Source organism: Mustelus asterias, chromosome 14 (genome assembly GCF_964213995.1).
Source record: "Mustelus asterias chromosome 14, sMusAst1.hap1.1, whole genome shotgun sequence".
NCBI classification, from domain to species: Eukaryota; Metazoa; Chordata; class Chondrichthyes; order Carcharhiniformes; family Triakidae; genus Mustelus; species Mustelus asterias.
In genome coordinates this window covers 50,241,127-50,258,662 of record NC_135814.1, presented here as the reverse complement: position 1 = coordinate 50,258,662, position 17,536 = coordinate 50,241,127, and the positions used below count along the sequence as shown (strand labels likewise).

The 17,536-nt window shown below is 40.4% G+C and overlaps 1 protein-coding gene across 1 annotated transcript in view; it reads right to left on the bottom strand.

Annotated features, from left to right (window-relative positions):
* LOC144503393 (CD63 antigen-like) overlaps positions 1-17,536 on the bottom strand; it is a 38,860-nt gene that overhangs the window by 11,733 nt on the left and 9,591 nt on the right. Inside the window, exons 2-4 of the mRNA XM_078227703.1 lie at positions 10,580-10,768; positions 4,334-4,408; positions 4,090-4,197 (exon numbers count right to left, since the gene is read on the bottom strand). Of these exons, the coding sequence (XP_078083829.1) occupies positions 4,090-4,197; positions 4,334-4,408; positions 10,580-10,768 (372 nt within the window). The remainder of the gene's footprint in view (positions 1-4,089; positions 4,198-4,333; positions 4,409-10,579; positions 10,769-17,536) is intronic.

The window sequence follows — 17,536 nt, the reverse complement described above, 5'->3', positions numbered from 1 at the left end:
AAAATAGCACACTTCAGGAAGCTGTGCAAAGCCAAAACCTGACCTCACCCCTCCCCATTTCTATAATCCCATCCAGTTCCATTCCATATCTGCATTCACCAATTCTGACCTCCAATTAATGACATCACCATTGGTTGTCATTCCTTCAGTTGCCCAGGTCTGTACTTAAGGGTGGGTCCTACAAATCTACATACATTTGACAAGGCATTTGGTTATCTGACCCAATATCTCCCCATGTGGCTGTGTCATATTTTGATTTATAATACTCCTGTTAAGGATCATGGATCATTTTATGATTTTAAAGGCACTATACAAATGCAGATGGTTGTGGTGGAAGCTCTGTGCCCACGATGATGATCTGTTTTTAATCACTTTAGCAGCTCCACATTGTGTTTTTATTAAAAACAAAATCTCCAGTCATCCCCTTAGTAGTGACATTTCACATGCTATGTACTATCATGTGTTACGATCCCAAGTAATGTTTAAAACGTTGTCGAGCCAACGCCAAACTCCAAGTTTCTTTTTCCACAGTTAAATATTTCCGCTGACAAAAACTTTGGAAAGAAAGCTACTGGTGGTTTGCACCCCATCTTATCCTCCCAAAATGAAACTGCACCAACACCTACATTGCCGAGAACCCCACACACCATTTCAGGCAGGCAAGCGAGAGAGAAGATAATACAACCATCTCTCCACTTATTTCCCAACAAGACAGACATCCAAAACCAGCAAGTTCAAGACTTAAAGCTCATCTCTGTGATGTGATTTTCAGTAAGTCTTTGCCTTTAAGGTTTTGCCCCCAACAATTAAAGGGATTGTTGCAGTTCAACAAACAACTCCAAGTGCCACACAAGTCAAGTGATAGTGATTTCTTGGATGAAGACAGGATTGCACCCAATCCAAGGTGAACTTATGGCACTCTTTTAAAAAAAACTCAGCTCAACATCCAAGTGTTCAGATAATGCAATGATTTTCCATATTTAAGATTTTGAAATGTATGGGGCGGGATTTTCTGGCCACACTCGCCTCAAGGCTGGAAATTCCAGCCAGAGGTCAACAGACTTTTGTCCACCCCCACCTGCTATGATTCCCATGGCGAGCGGGATGGGAAAATTCCACCCATGATTTTCATAATACACTGACACTGGTAAATTAGAGATAGCCCTCATCTTTGTTTCTCTGAGGCCTTTTCCCAGCATGGTCCAAACAAGTTAGTTTTGTTTTGGCAAATTCATTTTTGCCAGGTTTATAACCAAATTGGTTCTTTGTAACCGATCAAACAATTTGTTGCAAATGTTCCTCCCAGGTTTGACGGAAAACCACTAATTCATCCACATATACCACATGGTTGCATAATCCTTCAATGACCTTCTTGGTTAATCTTTGAAACGTTGGAACACTCAATCCAAAAGAAGTCCATCTGGGGATGAAAGCCAATATCTCTTTGGCTATATCAGTTAGTAGAACATGCCATATCCCTTCAATAAATTCAATTTTGGGAATTAACTTTGTCAGATTAGTGGAATTGGACATGAATCGCTATTTTAACTGCATTAACTTTGCAATAATCACTGCAACCCATCTGGTTTCTTACCCATATATTAGCAGCTCCAGCTGCCGGGACAGTTTAATGTCATTTTCTATCATCAACTTCATAGCAGGCCTTGTAGCGCAGGGTAGCACCTGGACTGGACCAGAAGCTCTCAGTTTGAGTCCAATGCTAGGACTTGTTGGCCATGGAAGGAACATTCAATGGGCTAATAAGGCTTGGGAAATCCTTCTCCAACTTCTCCCTATTATTCCCCAAAAGGGGAAAAATGTGTAGGCGAGAAAATACGCTAAAAAGAAAAACCAACTGTAGCCTACCCACCCAGAAAAGTCAGGTGATCTTTGTTTGCTTTAAATCTTGTGTCATCTTTTTTGGACACCTGTGGCATTCTTGTCAATAAAGTGGCATCTCATTGGTTAAGTAGTCACCATCTTCAATGCTTCACTTCAAATGGGCAGGGAATTCATTGGCCACTTTTGCCATTCACTAATGTGCTGATAGGAATGCCTCTCAAAGCTCAAACCATCCAATACTATAGCACTGAAGCACCAACTGACAACTCTCCCTCTAAGCCTTTATCCAGGATTTTGACCAGACGACCAAACAGAGGCAGCTCATGTTGGTTTTGGTCTTCGATCCAGACTGCCAAGAATCTTTCCTTGTTCTCTATTATGCTGCCTCTAGTCCGACTCACCTACCTACACTTAACAGTTTGATGTTGGCGGTACCAAGCATTGTACTCTCCAATGTAAGTGATAGCCCACACACTCTACCATAGAGGCAGTGATGTAATGGTATTGTCGCTGGTATTGTTTCTGGCAATGTTTAAGAGTGATTCCAAGGATTTGCAGCACTAAATCACAAGCCTGAAACAATCTCAAGGAACTTTAAAATGGGTTTTTATGTCTCACTTCAGCAAATGGCTTTATAGTGACCCTGCAGTCTCACTTGCTGCAGAGGAATTGAACAAGGGTCAGATCTGGGGTTCCGAATGTAATCAGAAAACTGCAGTCAGGTTGCTGAAGGATAAGTACTGCACCCTGTATTTTTCAGCCAAACAAGCCAGAGAGAAGGAAAGCAATTTTACAATTCCACAATAGCAAACATGGTGCTCAGAAAGTTTAAAATGGCCTCTGCCTTACCCAATTGGTAAGAAGTTTAACAACACCAGGTTAAAGTCCAACAGGTTTATTTGGTAGCAAAAGCCACAAGCTTTCGGAGCCTTAAGCTCCTTCTTCAGGTGAGTGGGAATTCTAAACTTCTTACTGTGTTTACCCCAGTCCAACGCCAGCATCTCCACATCATGATTACCCAATTGGGTCAGCACAGCAGGCACATCCAGGTCTTCAAAATTAAAATTACTCAGTCAAGAAATGGTCCTTTTCTCAGAGATGACCTGTCCAGGAATTCAACTTCCTTGCAAAACAAAATCCTGTTTGTTTGGATATTCTTTATGGTAAAATGTTTGTTTTTGAAAGAATTGTGAATGGTTCTAATTGCAATGAAACACTTCTCTCTCTGCTCTATGCAGTCTGGTGCTGAGCAACATAAAACAACAAAGAGTAATGCCACCCGACAATGCGAAACAACCCAAAATCAAAATGGGAAACGCAAATCAGAATTTCGGGCCTGAAAAACTGCACGAGTTTAAAAAGAAACAACTTTAAGCAGGAGCTTAAAAGGAGCAAAAAGGAAGAGATAAAATAGAAAACACAAGCCACAACATCTCTAATTTGGTCTGACAGCATCTGTGGAGAGAGTATAGAGCCAGCGTTTGAGTCTAGATGACCCTTTGTCAGAGCAGGTCAGGCCATCTGGACATGAAACGTAGGCTCTATTCTCTCTCCACAGATGCCGTCAGACCTGCTGAGATTCTCCAGCATCTGTGTTTCAGATTCTAGCATCCGCAATATTTTGCATTTATCTCTTATTTGGTATTTGCTTGAGATTTTTTCAAAAATATAGTTAATTCAGAATTATGGACTCTTACCATCTGTGGCAGAAATATTAATATATCTATAAAAGAAGAAATTTACAATCTTGATACAATATTGAAGGAAATCCTTTCCTTGTGGGAAATTGAGATTACAAGCCTACATTTCTCTCAGTCTGTGGTACACTTAGCATATGGAAGCCCCAACTATAACAGTTAATATCACACTATTTTTAAAGTAATCCAACTTCATAGCATTTGTTCAGGTTGGAACAAAATCTATTCTTGCCCCATTTCACTACTTGGCTTCTTTCATGTTATACTATATATAAAAATAAACCAGTTCAAGTTATGCCAATTATATATAAAGAAAACCATTTAATTTCACTATAAAAGGACTGGAATAGTCCTTAGAATAAAACTTCAGTTTAAAATGTCAGAAATTCCCACTTCCCAGAGCAGTTTTAAATTCCAAAGAAAAATGTAAATGGAATGCAGACAAAAATAATTGAATAGAGTAACAAAGACATCACAAAGCCACTGGTTTGTTAAACAATTCAGCAACAGATGAAGCAGAGAAACAACTTTTTTATTTTAAAAAGCAAACCTTGATTTGCAGTTGATCTATCAAAGCTTCCAGATTTGACTCAAATCCATGAGGTTGTGCATAGTCTGGAATAGATTTCTCCAGACTGTCAGTTAGGTTGCTGTACATCTACAGAAAAGGGAAAGCAAAACTCAGAACTTAAGTATTTTCAGAAAAGGACAACATAATTACATGATGTCAAAACTTTAGTACATTTGGTAGAAATCAAACAAAAAGGTACTGCTTCCATTAAATCAATACTTGCCTGGCTCCTGAAGATGTACATAAACACCTCAACAGTTACTTCCACTAGAAAGACCAGGATCATCAGAATCAGAGACTGTGGAAGAAAATATGTTCCAATATAAATCAAATGACCAATTTTCCTTCTATTTCACAGAACTTAAATTTTCTAGGTTTACGGTCTATTTTTGGCACAGTAGAGATTACAGTTAGAGATTTTGAATAACATTTAAAGCAAAAATACCGGGTTGTAATTCTTCTGGTGAAAGTATGGGCTCTCATGTAGAACTTGAAAGTATAAAAAAAATACTAAACTGCAACTCTAGAAACAATGACCTAATAACTCTTGAATATTGGGGGGGGGGGGCCGAATATCCATGGGGATTTTGTCTGCTAGAATTTCAACCATTTCTCTGGGAAACACTCCTTTCATTTGAAAGGAAGGTAATTTTTATTTTCTATGATGCCCCTGCAGATAATTAGTTTTAAAGCATCAAGATATATTGCATTGAAATCAATGCAAAGACAATGCCCGAGATTGTTATCCAAGGGAGGGACCAAGCTATTCAGCTTAATAACTTGCATTTTTAAGCAAAATAAAAGCACATAGGCACTTCATACAGGGCAAATTTGAAAGAAAACAATTAGAATGATTAAAGATTTGGGTTTAAAAGGAGAGTTTTTGAAAAGAGAGGGGTGGAGAGGCAAGGAGGAAATTCCAGAGTTCAGAGCTGAAAATGTCTGACGGCATGGGGAATGCACAAAGACAACAGAAGTTGAAGGCACACAGGGTTCTAGATTGTTGTATATTGGAGATGTGAGACATAGGACAGAGGTTAAAAATGAATAAAGCTTTATTAATAGTGTATGATCTCTTCCATGGCTGCTGCTTCTCTGTTTCCCGCACTAGGTCTATCACATCATTTCTGGTGCATACATTATTCAGCAGGGCTCCAGTGAGCCAAGAAGAATAAATAAAAATACATAACATTTCCTCCCCAAACAAGTTCAACATGTACAATTGTCAATAAGCCAGACAGGCTGGAGGTTGTAGAACTGTTGACAGTGAACCTCTGGGGTCCTTTTCACACTGATGGAAATCTCTGGCGCTTGTCCTTGATGTCATCAGCGGTTGGTTTAACCGGCATTGACTTGGGTTCAGAGCCAAAACTCCTTTTTCTTGGTCTTTGCTTTGCCTTCCCACTTTCTGTTGCACAATCTTCTTAGTTTTGGATGTTTTAAAGGATCAAATGTGGAATGCAGCTGCGTTTTTATCATCAGCTGACCGCATAGTGGCAGTGGTTAGCACTGCTGCTTCACATCGCCAGGGACTCAGGCTCAATTCCAGCCTTGGGTGACTGTGGAGTTTGCATATTTTCCCCATGTCTGTGTGGGTTTCCTTCCACAGTCCAAAGATATGCAGGTTAGATAGATTGGCTATGCTAAATTGTCCCTTAATGTCTCAAGATGTGTAGATTAATGGGGACTCGTGTGATAAATATGTGAGGTTACAGGGATTAAGCCTGGGTAAGATGCTCTTTCAGAGAGTTGGTGCAGACACAATGGGCCAAATGGCCTCCTTCTGCGCTGTAGGGATTCTGTGATCTTCTAGGAAAGGTCTTGGCGGTGGAATGTAGGGTACTCCGGTAGACCAGAAAGAATTTAAAGTGTTTGATAAGCAAACTTTGTTTCTTAGTTGCTTTCAAAGTGTGCCTAATGGCCACCTCACAAAAACATGTTCTAGCTTTCTCAATTTCCACATCCAGTCCAGGCCACCAGAAATAACTTCTTGCTATTTTCTTCATGTGTATGATTCTGCAATTACCCTCCTGTAGCTTCTCTAACATCTTCAATGGTTGTGAAATGAACCAAACCCCCATAGAAGACAACCTTACTGTACCGACAGCTCCATTCTCCTGGAGTAGCAGTTTAAAGTTAGATGTTAGTTCAGAATTCTTTCCTCGTCAAACCATATCCATGAGAGCACAGGATCGCTCAGAGTGCATTTTCTCACGTTCCTGCAAGCAATAGGGATGTTGTCAACATGTTCAAAGTAGAAGATCTTCCCCTTGAAGCAGTCTGATGAACTGCCCAGTTGCAGAAATCTTGAAAGTCCATCTACATTATAATGTAGACTTGACTGTCGGTACTTAATGGTACAAGTATGTACAGACAAGGCAATGCCATTTTTGCATTCTACTTGCTGCAAGTGACAGAACTCCTGTATGTGGTGCAAAAATAGCAGTGAGTGAACGATGGTAGTCTTGTACATAACTGGCTTAGATTATTATAATCCTGTTCGTGAATATGTCTCTTTCCTTTATTGTAATAAATAATCTTTAATAAGTGTCATACTATGGCTGGGCTGGTTACTGTTCTCACTGGACATCTCACGCAGCCTTTTACACTGTTCCTGTAGACTGAACTATACGCCACAATGAACTAGTGTTTGAGTTGGAACACCGTCAGTTATCAGCCAGGTTTGTGACCATCTTCAGACATGGCAGAAAATATACAATTCTGGGGAGTGGGTGGGGGGGTCTATCGGCATGTGGAACAGATTTTTAAAAAATACATGCATCCATCTCCTTCAGCTATATCCAAACTGATCTAAACACTAGACCCAGATCAAAGTGGCTGAGCTACAAGTTTACTTTCAAAAGGTGTTAGTTCCATTTAGCCCATTGAACCTGCTCCATGGTGGCACAGTGGTTAGCACTGCTGTCTCAGTGCCAAGGACCCAGGTTCAATTCCTGGCTTGCGTCACTGTCCGTGTGTAATTTGCACGTTCTCCCCGTGTGTTTCCTCCAGGTGCTTCCCACAGTCCAAAAGACGTGCTGGTTAGCTGCATTGGCTATGCTAAATTCTCCTTCAGTATACCCAAACAGGTGACTAGGGGATTTTCACAGTAACTTCATTGCAGTGTTACTGTAAGCCTACTTCTGATACTAATAAATAACTTTAAACCATTCAATACAACATGGCTGATGCCTTTAATCCCACACTATCCCCATAACCCTTTGCGTTGTTAATCAGAAATCTATCAACCTCTATTTTAAACATACGCAATAACTGAGCTTCCACAGCCCTCTGGGGTATAGAATTCCAAAAGATTCACAACCCTGTGTGAAGAAATTTCTCCTTATCTCAGTCCTAAGTGACTTCCCTTTATTTTGAAATTGTACTCCCTGATTCTTGACTCCCTAAACAAGGGAAGCATCTTACCTGCATCTATCCTGTCTATTCCTTTAGATATTTTGTAGGTTTCAATGAGATCACCTCATCTTCAAAACTGTGAATATAGGCCAGCTTGCCCCATCTCTCTTCATATGACAGTCTCACCATCATGTGGAGATGCCGGCGTTGGACTGGGGTAAACACAGTAAGGAGTTTGAACAACACCAGGTTAAAGTCCGACAGGTTTATTTGGTAGCAAATGCCATTAGCTTTTGGAGCGCTGCTCCTTCGTCAGATGGAGTGGAAATGGAGTAGATTTCCACTCCATCTGACGAAGGAGCAGCGCTCTGAAAGCTAATGGCATTTGCTACCAAATAAACCTGTTGAACTTTAACCTGGTGTTGTTAAAACTCTTACAGTCTCACCATCCCCAGAACAAGTCTGGTGCACCTTTGTTGCACTCCTTCTATGGCAATAATATTCTTTGAGGTAAGGCGATCAAAATTACACACAATACTCCAGGTGTGGTCTATCCAAGCTCCTATACCAGTGGTTCCCAAGCGTTTTTCACTGGGCCGCACTTTCGGAATAAAAATTTGCTCGTGCCACACCAAATTGTCTATTGATAAGAAATACATTCAAAACAAAAAAAAACTCCTAGCAGTGTTGATTCATAACATAGAAACACAACTACTTTATAATATCATGGGACATCCGGAAAGTATAAAACAATGCTTGTTTAAACCATGTTTAAATGTTTCTTTGATTGTCCTTGAATCTTCCCGCCACACTTGCCATCCTCTCTCGCCGCACCAGTGTGGCGCGCCGTATCCTTTGGGAACCACTGTCCTATACAATTGAAGTAAGACCTCACTACTCCTGTACTCAAATCCTCTTGCTAAAGCCTAAAATTTCATTAGCCTTCCTAATAGCTTGCTGCACCTGTGCGCTAGCCTTCAGTAACTTATGGACAATGACACCCAGGTCCTTTTGTACATCCACATTTCTTACCATTTTGAAAAAAAATGCTGCACATCTATTCCTTCTATCAAAATGGATTACCTCACATTTTTCCTCATTATATTCCCTCTGCCATGTTCTTGCCCACTCACCAAGTTTGTCCAAATTCTCTTTGCTTTACATCTTCCTCACAACACATTCCTGTCCAGCTTTGTATCATCCACAAATGTTACATTTGGTCCTCACATCCAAATCATTGAACAGCTGAGGCCCCCAAGTATTGATCCTTGTGGTACCCACTAGCCACAGACCTAGGCATCATTCAACCACTGATTTGCATAATGGGCAGCAACCATTTTGCTAGCAGTGAAACCAAATAAAACCATTTGCACCTGCAGCAATTACAATATAAAATTTTAAAGAAGCATGTAGACCACTTGCGTGGGCAAGAGCCATCCAATAGCCAGTGTTACAACCTGATCTAATTGTGCTAGAGGGAAGCATTGTGGGTTGCCTGAGGAGTAAATAGTCAAATCAGCCAGTAATAGCCAGAATGTTACTCCCCAGGAAACAGAGGAAGGTGAAATGTCAGCACAAGGAATGAGTCCTTGTAAAATAAAGCCAATAGTAACTACCTCAGTAGAAGAATCATCACTTGAGCTGCGTTGCTCTACGTGAAAGAGGTCTTCAGTGGACAGAGTTACTGATGGACTATTGTAAAATTGTTACTGCTTTGCCAAAATGTCTAATTTAAATATTCCAATGTGTAATAAGGTTCTTGAGAGAGGGATCTAAAGCTTACCCCTTTAAGAGGTGTCCTCTGAGGGAGGAGTCCTCTGAGGGAGGAGTCATGCGACCCACTGGTCCAGTCAGGAATGGAGTTGGGAACTCACTGGGAAGTGTTGGACTTGTCCTAGTATTTAGACCCTCGAGCCGAGTATGGAAAGATTGTTTAAAGCACTCCGTAAATAGTTGTTTATAGTTCTAATAAATTGTTGTGCTTTACAAGTTAACTGGTGGAGCCAATTAAAGTTGCTACACTTATTTTGCTAATTAACCTCCTGTGGGGAAATTTTCTGAAATATACTACATCCCTCAACTCTTATCAATTTTGTTAGTAATATCTTCCTGTGAATCACCTTGGGCATTGTTATTAGGCACTAAGTCAAAAATCAACAGACTCTATTGTAGCAGTGGGAAGAAGGGTTTAAAAATTGAATCTAATACTAAAATGAAACCATAGCCAAGTGGAAGGCTCGCTGCCAATTCTGTTCTTTAGTCTGTAATAAGCTTCCAGCTGTTTCTGGTAAACTAACATGCAAACTGTACAAGTTTGTTTATTGCATTTTTCTGGAAGAGTACACCCCTTCATTCCCAGCAAACTCGAAGAACTCATGTCAGACTTATCAGTTTAAAAGTACAGCACAACGTGCAAGAAACTGAATGCATTTGAGTTGTGGACATATAGGTGGATATTCAAAGAGGAAGTGCTGGAAATGGCTGGAGAAGAGTAAAAGATTAAATACTTTGGTCAATCAATCATTCAGGGGAAGAGAGTGGACAGGAAAAGAAACAGAAAAGTGTAGGAGCGGGAAAACAGAAGAGAATATCTAAATGTAGCTGACTCATGTATAACATGCAGAAGCAGCACAAGATACAGGGAGGTGAAGACACATAGCAAACAAGCTTCTGGAAAAAAAATACCATAACTGAGAAAAACATCAAGTCAGCTCTTCCCAAAATGCAGAGAAATCTAAAAAGGTGATATATAGAAAACATTTGATCTCTAAAAGCATGCTGACTTAAAGTTTGATGATACTAACCAATCCCCTAACCTATCACATATACTAAGAGTTCCTCGCAGACCATCTTGTTTTTTAGTAGTAAATGTCATCTTACACAAGGGGTGATAATGTAGTCACAAGAAGAATGTCTGTATTTGGGAGAAGTTAAATCTTTATTATTTGTTTCTTTTCCTGTCCGCTCTCTTCCCCTGAATGATTGACCAAAGTATTTAATCTTTTACTCTTCTCTAGCCCTTTCCACTGTTTAACTTCATTTTAAACATAAATTTAGATAGGAACACAAAAACCCCCCCCACAAATTCATGGAAGTAAAGTACAGTTTTTACCACTTTCACCATAGTGACGTTCGCCTTCCAAACAGAAGCAATCCCAAAGATAGCCATGAAAGAAATGAGGACACCAACAATCAGGAGCACAGCAGGGACTCCAGTGATCAATTTCCCAGCCAGTAGGGAGATGGGATACAGGTTCAGGTGAATTGAAGCACCCATCCACACAAGTTCAATACCAAATACCTGGAAGAAAAACATTTGCTTTTTAAAAACGTTTTAGCAAAGTTACACATCTGGAAGATCCTAGAATAGTATTGTCAAATTCTGCAGAGCAGGAGGAAAAGTAAACATGCCACATCACACAACTTTGGTGGGGGGAAGGGAGGAAGATGGTAGAAAGAAACTTCATGTGGCTAACAAAGGCTCCTAAGAAGCAGTAGCCTTTTCAATAACTCAATACTGAGAAGTTGAATTAAATTGGCTTTTCATTGAGTTATTTGGAATGGCAGTTGATTATTTTGGTCTTCCAAACGGTGACCTGTATTTGGGAGGTGGGAACTTTTGACTCCAACCCCAAACCCAACCCCCACCCCAATAAAGACTCGATACTCAAAATTGAGACAATTGTTGTGTAATTGCCCTTCCTCACTATAAAGGCAATGCGTTGAGTGAACAGGGCCAGCCCCTTGCTTGCTCCAAAAAAAACCAATTTAAAATGAATTCAATTAATCCCCCCCCCAACCCCAACAACAACAACAAGAACAGGCATTATGTCTCATCTTATGCTTGATCTTAGTCAAAGGACTGAGAAGTACTGTTCAATGCCATGAGGTAGACTAGAAATTCACAACAGACTAAAGGTTCACCATTAGAACATACTGACCAATGGGCCAAGTATTTACTGGCTGTAAATGCAAGGAGAGAGTTCACCCAGGCAAATACATTTTGACAGCCAGCCCATCAATATACTGAGCGAGGCAAAGACTGTCAGAGATTAGGGTTAGATTACATTTTTAAAAAGGAAGTATTTGCTTTCCTAAATCAGTGCCTGTTGCCTTAAAAGTTTCCTCCCTTAGCCTGATGGGAGAGCCACACAGCTGAGACGGGAGCTGTCGAATTTTATTTTACTGATCTCGGATTTTTGGTGGATGAATGCAAGGGAATTTCATTCATTTGAAAGAGGTTAAGTGGCAGTCTGTTCAAAACATCTTTGTTCTAGTAATTTGGGCATGGGGCAAATAAGCCTTCAAAAGGAGCGATTAATAAGTTTCTAAAAAAAATCAAATTCATAGCTCCACCCAATCATCGACAGGCAGCAATGACCAAAACTTCCACCCGCAGGAAGTGCTGTTTGAGTCTCTAACATTTAAAAGATAAGCATAGAATTTCCGTTGAAAGGAACATAAATCATTTTGATGAAACAACATTAAGTATAATGTTTTGGGCTAGTTTGGGGAGAGCGTTCGCCTTCTCGCCCTTAACACCAGTGATTATGTCCAGAAACTTGAGAACCGCACAGATTGTTGAAGTCATTACTTAGATGTTATTCTCGCTACGTTTCTCAAGAAAATAAATGATGGAACTAACTATGGTGAATTAGGAAGAGATCTAAAATGGTCGGGTAAAAACAATTGCCCATACCGTTAAAAATCCACACTAATCATTAATGCGACTTAATCAAGTGTGCGCAGCATTTACACTAGTATTTAATTAGATTCAATTCAACGAAGTTATTTAAATGGAAGGAAAGTATTAACTCTTCAAATAAAACACATTTAACATTACCAAAAAGAGCAGGTGAAGAGCAAACAGTGTGATTTTAAGCATCACTGCCCCATCTCTCGATTCCATCATAAACCACTTATGACAAACTCAGCCTACTTTGATGATTCTATTAGTTACAATTCACACGTGTAAAAAGCCTCCCCCATTTAAAACCGCGCTAATAAATTAGTCAAAACACGTAATTGTCAATGATACAATTGTGTAAACTACAAATTGCTTTTAACACAATAGTCTGACCATTTCTAACGATGAGATTTATTCAGTAACGCCTCCGGTTTCATGCGGTTTAATATATTATGTTCAAGTAGTTCTGATGAAAGGTTGTTGACCTGAAACGTTAATAGGTTCTCTAGACCTGCTGTGTTTTTCCAACATTTTAGTTGTTTTTATTTCAGATTTCCAACATTTTTGTTTTTGTATTTTAAAATTATTTTTGCTGAAAATGAAATGTGTTGACCGGAACGTATAAGAAAGAAATGATTTGCATTCAGATGGCACCTTTTGTTTTCTGGGCACATCCCAAAATGCTTTATAGCCTATTAAGTACTTTTGATGTATAGTCACTGTTGTAATGTAGGAAAATCAGCGATCAATTGGTACACACCAAGCCACCACTAACAGCAATGCGGCAATGAGCTGATACCTTTTTATGATGTTGATTGAGTGATAAATATTGAACAAAACACTGGGGATAACATTCCTGCTCTTCAAAATAGTGCCAGGGGATCTTTTATGCCCGCCTGAGTGGGCAGACAAGGCAAGGCATTAGATTAAGCTGTGGAGTAGGTCCCGCAATTTGTTTATGAAGGTTTGTGGCTCAATTGGTGGAATCTTGTTTCTGAATTAACCAGTTCTGGGTTCAAATCTCACTCTAGGGTTGGAACACAAAACTCAAGACAATAGGATGTGCCACATTGTTAGAGGTGCTGCCTTTTGCATGAGATGTTAAACCAGGCCCTGTCCGCCTGTTTGGGTAGATGTAAAAGATTCCATTATTTTGAGGAAGAGCAGAGGAGTTATCCTCGGTGTCCTGGCCAATATTTATCCCTCAATCAATATCACAAGAACAGATTACTTCTCACATTGTTGTTTGGGGAGTTTGTGCACCTATTGGTTGCCACATTTCCTTCGCTGGATTATTGGCATCCTTCCAACTATGAGAGATGGTGGGCATGCCACAAACAATCCAGTTAGGTGGGGTATCTTCATTTGATGCACCTTTGCAATGAGTGTGCAGGCTAATCCTGCAGGGGAACCTGTGGGTGTGGTGTATCTGGATTTCCAGAAGGCATTTGACAAGGTGCCGCACCAAAGACTGCTGCATAAGATAAAGGTGCACGGTGTTACAGGTAATGTATTAGCTTGGATAGAGGATTGGTTACCTAACAGAAAGCAAAGAGTGGGGGTAAATGGGTGTTTTTCTGGTTGGCAATCAGTGGCTAGGGGTGTGCCTCAGGATCAGTGTGGGGACCGCAATTGTTTACGATTTACATAGATAATTTGGAGTTGCGGACCAAGTGTAGTGTGTCAAAATTTGCAGGTGCCTCTAAGATGAGTGGCTGTGCAAAGGACGCTGAAAGTCTGCAAAGGGATATAGATTGTTTAAGTGAGTGGGCAAGGGTCTGGCAGATAGAGTACAATGTTGGTAAATGTGAGGTCATCAAAATGGACTATTATTTAAATGGTAAAAAATTGCAGCATGCTGCTGTGCAGAGGGACCTGGCTGTCTTTGTGCAAGAATCACAGGAGTTGGTTTGCAGGTGCAGCAGGTAATTAAGAAGGCAAATGGAATTTTGTCCTTCATTACTAGAGGGATGGAGCTTAAAAACAGTGAAGTTATGTTGCAGTTGTATAAGGTGCTGGTGAGGCCACACCTGGAGTACTGTGTACGGTTTTGGTCTCCTTACTTGGGAAAGGATATACTGGCACTGCAAGGGGTGCAGAGGAGATTCACTAGGTTGATTCCAGAGTTGAGAGGGTTGGCTTATGAGGAGAGACTGAGTAGACTGGGACTATACTCATTGGAATTCAGAAGAATGAGGAGGGATCTTATAGAGACATAAAAGATTATGAAGGGAATAGATAAGATAGAAGCAGGGAAGTTGTTTCCATTGGCAGGAGAAACTAAAAGTAGGGGGCATAGCCTCAAAATAAGGGGGAGCAGATTTAGGACTGAGTTGAGGAGGAACTTGTTCACACAAAGGGTTGTGAATCTGTGGAAATTCCTGCCCAGTGAAGCAGTTGAAGCTACCATACTTAATGTTTATAAGACAAGGATTGATAAATTTTTGAACAGTAAAGGAGTTAAGGGCTATGGTGAGTGCGTGGTTAAGTGAAGCTGAGTTCACGAAAAGATCAGCCATGATCTTATTGAATGGCAGAGCAGGCTCGAGGGGCCAGATGGCCTACTCCTGCTCCTAGTTCTTATGTTCTTATAATCCTTCAGAGGCACATAAAGTGGCAAAGTGACCTTACGTGTTGTTGTTTTTGGCATTGTTGCCAAGCCACTGGGCACACCAGCCCTCAGGAGGTGTCACCTTATCCCTCTTTTGCCACTTAGTGACTCCCAGATACAATAATCAATGTTTAGATTAGAGTCATAGAGTCATATAGGTTTACAGCATGGAAACAGGCCCTTCGGCCCAACTTGTCCATGCTGCCTTTTTTTTAAAACCCCTAAGCTAATCCCAATTGCCCACATTTGGCCCATATCCCTCTATACCCATCATACCCATGTAAATATCTAAATGCTTTTTAAAAGATAAAATTGTACCCGCCTCTACTACTACCTCTGGCAGCTTGTTCCAGACACTCACCACCCTCTGTGTGAAAAAATTGCCCCTCTGGACACTTTTGTATCTCTCCCCTCTCACCTTAAACCTATGCCCTCTAGTTTTAGACTCCCCTACCTTTGGGGGAGATGCAGGGAAAGAAAGAACAATATGATTACAAAGCATGATTGTCTCAGTTCCTCTCTTCAGCTCCAAATAAGTTAACTTTGCTTCACTCTCCACAGGTGCTGCCAGACCTGCTGAGGTTTTCCAGCACTTTCTGCTTTTATTGTAGATCTGCAGCATCCACAGAATTTTATTTTTATTATATAATTGTCTCAGTCTGGCTTTTGTTGCAGGTATGTAGTTTCTTAGATGAGTTGATGTTTTTAGTTAAGAACATAAGAACTAGGAGCAGGAATAGGCCATTTGGCCCCTCGAGCCTGCTGCGCCATTTAATCAGATCATGGCTGATCTTTTCTTGGACTCAGTTCCACTTACCCGCCCGATCACCTTAATTCCTTTACTGTTCAAAAATTATCTATCCTTGCCTTAAAAACATTCAATGAGGTAGCCTCAACTGCTTCACTGGTCAGGGAGTTCCACAGATTCACAACCTTTTGGGTGAAGAAGTTCCTTTTCAACTCAGTCCTAAATCTGCTCCCCCTTATTTTGAGGTTATGCCCCCTAGTTCTACTTTCACCTGCCAGTAGAAACAACCTCCCTGCTTCTATATTATATGTTTCTATAAGAGCCCTTCTCATTCTTCTAAATTCCAATGAGTATAGTCCTGGTCTACTCAGTCTCTCCTCATAAGTCAACCCTCTCAACTCAGGAATCAACCTAGTGAATCTCCTCTGCACCTCCTCCAGTGCCAGTGCATCCTTTCTCAAGTAAGGAGACCAAAATTGTACACAGTACTGCGGGTGTGGCCTCACCAGCACATTTTACAGCTGCAACATAACCTCACTGTTTTTAAACTCCATCCCTCTAGCAATGAAGGAGAAAATTCCATTTGCCTTTTGAATTGCCTACTGCACCTCTGTAGGTGCTTTTTCAGAGACCTGTGTATTATGCTGGCTTTCATGCGAGAGATTTCTCTTTATCAATTACAGCTTAGCAAATACAAAGAACTAATGGAGACAGTAAATTCTGGTTGAAGATGTACTTTATTTTTCCCAGGCCTAGTCTACACGTGAGGGAGAGCAGTTGAGGTGGCTCAAACTACTCTAAATTACATTATTAAGACGTACTGCAATTATACATTTTTCAGAAATAATTTGCCCACGTACTCTGTCATCCTAACCAAATGAGCCAATCATGTTAGTGTGAATTATTTACCTTGGTCAATAACATCCTACTCTCTGGCAACATGAGAATTTATTGGTCCGTAGAATCTGAAAGCTCCTGCCCAATAGCTCTTAGCAACCTGAATTACGTAGGTCGTAGAGTTCAAAGGTACCTTTCGCGCTGTCTCTTGAACAACACCAATTACGTAGGTCGTAGAATTCAAGAGTTCTTTTCCCACTTTCTGCTGAGCAACCTCTTCGCAATAGAAATTGAATTATTCCATTCATTCTAGTGTCTGGGATACTTGCACTTTCTATAGCCCATACTGATAAAAACTGTGCTCTGTGGCTGTATTGTTCTTAAAGAATGTGGTTCGTCTTACTCAGCTTTTATCCCATTATGCCTTGGGACAGTCTGTAGTTGGCCAAGGTGTATATTTTAATACAGAATATATAAAAACACAAATTTAAATTCTCTAACAATGGTTATATGTGTTTCTATGCAAAACAGTACCTTTACTATATTCATTTCTAAATTAGTCTATCTCGATTTATTAGTTTTTCAGTACCAGGTTATCCTAAATCCCGCTAAAACCTGGAAACCAACTTCTTGCGATTCATGAACAAGGACTCCCAGGTCCCTTTGCACAGCAGCATGCTGCAATTGTTTTACCATTTTAAATAATAGTCCATTTTGTTGTATTCCTGCCAAAATGGATTACCTCTCAATCTTCTAAACTCCAGCTTATCTATATCCCTCTGCAGACTTTCAGTATCCTCTGCACACTTTGCTCTACCATTCATCTTAGTCATCTCTGAACTTTGACACGCTACACTTGGTCCCCAAGTTGAAGTGAAAGTCTTCTGGCAGATGACTGTTTAGTGATCTGCGAGGCTTCCTGTGGTTGATTCTCAGGTGAAATTAAAGTTGTAACAGGTTGAGTGAAGGTTCACTAGATTGGTTCTTGAGAGTGGTGTCATATGATGAGAATTATGGTAAATTAAGCCTATACTCTCTGGAGTTTAGAAGATTGAGAGGTGATCTCACTGAAATATATAAAATTCTGAAGAGACTTGACAGGTAAGCACTGAAAGGTTGTTTCCCTGGCTGGGGAATCTAAGACACAGGGGCACAGCCTCAGGATAAGAACAAAGAACAAGGAAAA